This window comes from Somniosus microcephalus, chromosome 6 (assembly GCF_052327205.1).
Source record: "Somniosus microcephalus isolate GS21.2 chromosome 6, FLI_Smic_1.0, whole genome shotgun sequence".
Taxonomy (NCBI): Eukaryota; Metazoa; Chordata; class Chondrichthyes; order Squaliformes; family Somniosidae; genus Somniosus; species Somniosus microcephalus.
In genome coordinates, this window is record NC_140992.1 from 172,800,153 (window position 1) to 172,806,152 (window position 6,000).

General features: G+C 49.4%; 1 protein-coding gene across 1 annotated transcript in view; it reads left to right on the forward strand.

Moving 5' to 3' along the window:
• Nucleotides 1-5,721, forward strand: part of LOC147116207 (lysosomal protective protein) — a 49,202-nt gene extending 43,481 nt beyond the window's left edge. The window contains exons 10-11 of the mRNA XM_085990929.1: nt 777-866; nt 2,019-5,721. Of these exons, the coding sequence (XP_085847055.1) occupies nt 777-866; nt 2,019-2,102 (174 nt within the window). The 3' untranslated portion in view covers nt 2,103-5,721. The remainder of the gene's footprint in view (nt 1-776; nt 867-2,018) is intronic.
• Nucleotides 5,722-6,000: the final 279 nt, after the last annotated feature.

Consider the following 6,000-nt stretch of genomic DNA (forward strand, 5'->3'; position numbering starts at 1 on the left):
ATTTATTGCCCATCCCTAATTGCCCTTAGAAGATGGTGTTGAGCCGTCTTCTTGAACTGTGTGGCTTGGAGGGGAACTTGGAGGTGGTGGTGTTCCCATGCGCCTGCTGCCCTTGTCTTTCTAGGTGGTAGAGTTCGCGGGTTTGGGAGGTGCTGCCGAAGAAGCCTTGGCGAGTTGCTGCAGTGCATCTGGTAGATGGTACACACGGCAGCCTTGGTGCGCCAGTGGTGGAGGGAATGAATGTTTAAGGTGGTGGATGGGCTGCCAATCAAGCCGGCTGCTTTGTCCTGGATGGTTTTGAGGTACTCATCAAATGAAGGATGATCGTCTTGGGAAAGGTACCAGGCCTGTGAGACTGAACCCAAGCAAGGGTCAGTGCCCCAGGGGAGGGGGGAGGGGGTCATTCCAGAGCGTTGAGCAGTTTGCCCTTTCCAAGTGGAATGTGCAGTGATCCCAGATATTGAGTGCTGGCATGGGCACGAGCCCAGCACTCCGATGTTCTGTCTGTATCGAAGGCCCTCTCTGTCAACAACGGTTCTCTAACATAATCGGTTGAGCTCACCCCTCTCACATTGCCAGGCAGATTCTGGGGCAGTGGGATAACCGTGTGTCTGTAAGCAAGGTCCTTGCAGGTTAGTAATGTGGAAAGTCAAACCTCCGGCCTGTGTGGTCAGGGCGGGAGCTCAGCCTGTGAACTTCGGTAAGAGTTGAGCTGCAGGTGTATAATTCCGAATGAATAACTAACTACCTGACTGACTAACTTGCTTCACCACCAGAAAACCGTAGATTACCAACCGTGGATTTGCAATAACCAGATTGCAGGGTTCTACGAGCAGTACGGGAACCTCACCTTCCTGACCGTCAAGGTAACTAACGCTCCTTTACTCCGTTTTTCCTTTAGTCCAGCATACAATGACGTGAGTAATGGTGGAATCTGTACCCGCAGTGACACTACCAGTAAAGGTGTAACACGAGATAGGACACAATCTGACCACAGAGAGCGCTGAATGAACCAGAGTAATTACTACAATCAGGCTTGTCTGAGAAAGAAATGAAAGAGCATTTACACAGCACCTTTCTCGATCTCAGACTGTCCCAAAGTGCTTTACAGCCAATGAAGTACTTTTGAAGAGCAGTCACTGTTGTAATGTAGGAAACGCAGCAGCCAAATTGCACACAGCAGGATCCCACGAACAGCAATGTGATAATGAACAGATAATCTGTTATCGTGATATTGTTTGCAGGATAAATGTTGCCCAGGACGCTGGGGAGCCGGGAACTCCCCTGCTCCTACACTGACCCCTGTGATATTGGCCCCCGCCCCTGTCTGGCACTGCACCCCCCCCCCCCCCACCTGTGTCTGGCTCTGGCCCCGCCCCCCCGTCTGACACTGGCCCAACCCCCACCGCCTCACCCCGCCCCCTCCGTCTCACACAGACCTCCTCACCTCCTGTAGTCTTGTACTCCTGAAATCTACAGGGTTGGCGTAATCCAGTCAGGACTTCTCGATTTACCTCGTCTTCATTCCTCCTCTCAGCTTGGATGCTAGTGTCCTGCACCATGGCCCTTCACCTAGAGTTCTCAATAAAAGGGATAGTAATGATTAGGAGGCAGAAAGTTATGTGTCTCTCCAGAAAGAAAGGACCCAACTGATTTGAAGTCCATGTAAATCCACACAGGGCAGTGAGTGATGTTTGTGGGGATCAGATTCATGAACTTGAAGGTTGATAGCTGGTCGGCATGGCAACGTTGTTCTCAACAATTCACAGTTGCTAAGTTACATCTGTGATGTCACGATATTCAGGCAAAGTGTCATGGGAACTGTCACTGCTTTATGACCTCACCGATGCTGCAGTGCCTAGCAACCAACCTCCCTGAGCACTGGTCATTATGGGCTGCTTTCAGTTCAGATAGGGAAATGGGAGCTGGGTGGAAAGTGTGTGGAGCCCGTGTAACCAGGGAGATGTTGGGAGCCATTTATGTGTCAGGAGACCAATCCTTACTCTCTCTCTCCTCAGGGAGCTGGACACATGGTACCACAGTGGAAACCAGCACAAGCCTTGAAGATGTTTGAATCCTTCCTCTCCAATTCTCCGTACTGATGGGGCTGCCGCCTTGCCTACACAGCTCGTTGCCTTGCTAGCTTGTTGCCTTATTATGATCTAATTTTTTAATTTTTCTCACACGCATACACGTGCTCGCAGTGGGCTTTTTAATCATAGCACAGGGACCAAAACAAACTGCACCAAGCTGGGCCAAATCTAATCAAACCAGCAATATCTCGCCTAGTAACAGAGACTCCAATCGGACCAATACAAATAACGTTAGTTAGATAAGAGTTGCCACCATTAATTCAGAGAACTTTCTCTTATGAAACTGAAAGGTAAGGAAGGAGCCCGTTTTTTGATTGGCTGCATTAGTGCCGACATTGCAGGAGAAACTAGACCTGGACAGATTGGAGGCCTGTCCTGGGTACTGGAACCAACGTTATCACAACTTCAATCATACAGCGCTGGAGGGGCTGCCGGGCCCGTGGGTTTAACAGGTGTTGGAGGACCTGCCTGCAGGATGCTCTCATTACTGACATAAGCGTGTTCGTTAGGGGCACTCTGAGAAATGTCACAGCCCTATTAGAGCAAGCCTGGCTAGTGTTACTGGGACTGTCTTTCATGATCGGATAGCCCATAGATCAGGAACAGTTCTCTCGCCGCTGTCTCCGTCCTGTTTATACTCTCTCTTTCTCGGGCAGATTCAGCGACGCCGGATAACCAGAGTACGGGGAATATCTTACAAAGAGTCGCGGACCAGCCAATCCGCCCCCGGTTGATGGATACGGACTTGTGGGAGCTAAGCTCTGCCCACAGCCCGAAACTAAATGGTGGACCTGGCAAAATGATCGCTAACAAAAAAATCCCCCACCGAGAGGGGTTCCGAGTCTCCCACATCACGGTTTAATGTTGGGTTGCCGCATTGCCCCGGGCAACGCTTTAGGCACCTGAGCCAATCCTGCCCAGTAAATGGGATATTAACGTGGCCTGGAGGTCCGACCCTGCTCACAGCTCAGTGGAAGAGCCTGTGTACGGGGAGTCCCCTCGGCTCAGTCTGGGGCCGGGCCCCTGTGTATGGGGAGTCCCCTCGGCTCAGTCTGGGGCCGGCCCCTGTGTACGGGGAGACCCCTCGGCCCAGTTCGGCTCAGCTTGGTGTCGTTGCTATTTTTAGGTAAAAATCCCAATTTGGGATGTGTCTTTTTTGTAATTATGGGATCACTAATCCCTGGAATGTACAAACCAATCAGTTCCTAGAGGGAACTTTTTAACCAAATGTTTTTATATATAATTGTTAACTGTGATTTTATAAAAAGGTCAGAGACCGGTGAACAAACTCAACACCTTTACCTCCTCCGGAAAGGGGCACAAGTCTTCCCTTGATTTGATAGATTTCGGACATAAAATAACATTTTGGGAGACAGTATATGAGTAATTTGAGAGGTGACATGTGGTGAGTGTAGCAAGCTTGGGAGGGGCAGGTGACTTTGGACCTCTGGTTCCCCAAGCTCTCCACCCCTGGGGTTTCCCTCGCCTCGTGTCTGAGTCTGTTGTAGATTCACTGATAGAGACTGATTGCTGTGATTGGTCAATAACTCCATTATCCTATCATGGGATTAACAGGATGGTCGAAGGCGAACTCGATGGACGGTGGTCACTTGTCCAGCAATTCTCTGGTTAAATCCATCAATCTCACCCCAACAAGCAGGCCACACCTTCAGGAGGAGGAAAAGTTAAAAGAATGAGCTAAATGTGTTGCGTTGGGAATGGTGTTGGTTATTTTTAGAGGGTCGCTAAAGCCCTCATCTGCCTTTGGAGTTTCTATTACACAAGTTCTTCCCTGCACAGTGAACAAAACAGCTGTATTCAGCTCTTGGTGACCGAGTGATAAAAAATCACGGGATTGGGGGTAATATTCTGGCATGGATAGAGGATTGGCTATCTAACAGAAGGCAGAGAGTTGGGATAAATGGTTCATTCTCAGACTGGCAATCAGTAACTAGTGGTGTTCCGCAGGGGTCAGTGCTGGGTCCCCAACTCTTTACAATCTATATTAACGATTTGGAGGAGGGGACCGAGTGTAACATATCAAAGTTTGCAGATGATACTAAGATGGGAGGGAAAGTAGTGAGTGAGGAGGACACAAAAAACCTGCAAGGGGACATAGACAGGCTAAGTAAGTGGGCAGAGATTTGGCAGATGGAATACAATACTGGAAAGTGTGAGGTTATGCACTTTGGCAGGAAAAATCGTTGAGCAAGTTATTATCTTAATGGCGAGAAACTGGAAAGTACTGAAGTACAAAGGAATCTGGGGGTCCTGGTGCACGAAACTCAAAAGGTTAGTATGCAGGTGCAGCAAGTGATTAAGAAGGCCAATGGAATGTTGGCTTTCATTGCTAGGGGGATAGAATATAAAAATAGGGAGGTATTGCTTCAGTTGTACAAGGTATTGGTGAGACCGCACCTGGAATACTGCGTACAGTTTTGGTGTCCATACTTAAGAAAGGACATACTTGCTCTCGAGTCAGTACAAAGAAGGTTCACTCGGTTAATCCCGGGGATGAGGGGATGGACATATGAGGAGAGGTTGAGTAGATTGGGACTCTACTCATTGGAGTTCAGAGGAATGAGAGGCGATCTTATTGAAACATATAAGATTGTGAAGGGGTTGGATTGGGTGGATGCGGGGAGGATGTTCCCGATGATAGGTGAAACTAGAACTAGGGGGCATAGTCTTGGAATAAGGGGCTGCTCTTTCAAAACTGAGATGAGGAGGAACTACTTCACTCAGGGTGGTAGGTCCATGGAATATGCTGCCCGAAAAAGCTGTAGAAGCTACATCATTACATAAATTTAAAACAGAAATAGACAGTTTCCTAGAAGTAAAGGGAATTAAGGGTTACGGGGAGCGGGCAGGAATTTGGACATGAGTCTAGGTTCGGATCGGTCATGGCCCTGTGGGTAGCGGAGCGGGCCCAGGGGCCGTGCAGCCTGATCCTGCTCCTATTTCGTGTGTCTAATTCTGTTAGATTCAGGAGATGGTTCTGTGATAGTAGATTGGCGGTTAGGATCAGATCAGCCATGATCTTATTGAATGGCGGAGCAGGCTCGAGGGGCCGATTGGCCTACTCCTGCTCCTATTTCTTATGTTCTTATGAGTGAGGTACCCGGGGCCTCTCGGTGACCGAGTGAGGTACCCGAGGCCTCTCGGTGACCGAGTGAGGTACCCGGGGAATTGTCTCGAGGCCTCAAGTCCGCACTCCCTTGTTCTACTGCGGAGAATGCGGCCCTGTGGGCAACCAATGAGAGGAGAGCAGGGAGACAGTGGAAGCAGTCACCTGGGCCAACTCTCTGGTCCCTCACAATCCGATTGCTGATGGTAGAAACCAAGGAGAAGATCACTGACCTGCCCTTTCAACCAAAGCTGGGGCAAGAGGGCAGACTGGACCCAGGAAAGTGAACCACTTTTTAAAAAAAACATTATCCGGGCCGCGCCCTGGTGTGGACCTGGTTTCAGTGACCTTTGATGCTGCTTGATGTTGATTTTATTCCCTAAACTGGTAGTTATATAGGACGGGTACATGCTGCAGCCCCTCAGTGCATGAGACTGGGGGCGAGGCACAACAGGACATTCTGAAGCACAATGACACTTCAAATAAATGATCTAAACTCTACTCCTTCCTGTCTTCTTGTGTCTGGGTGGGAATGGTTGCCACTTCTCCAGGATTGTCCTGGAGTCTCCAGGAATTGAAGATTAATCTCCAGGACAACGCCCAGAGAAAGTTCATAGGGCATTAAACAAACTCTTCCCTTTCACCTCTGGGACCTGGCCCAGGATCATGGGATGTCTGAGCCTGTCTCAACTGTTCAGTTCATAATCAATACAAAGCAGCTCGCACTTGTCTGGGTCCTCAGGTTGGAGCTGAGCTTCTGAAGGGGAGATTGTTCCATTC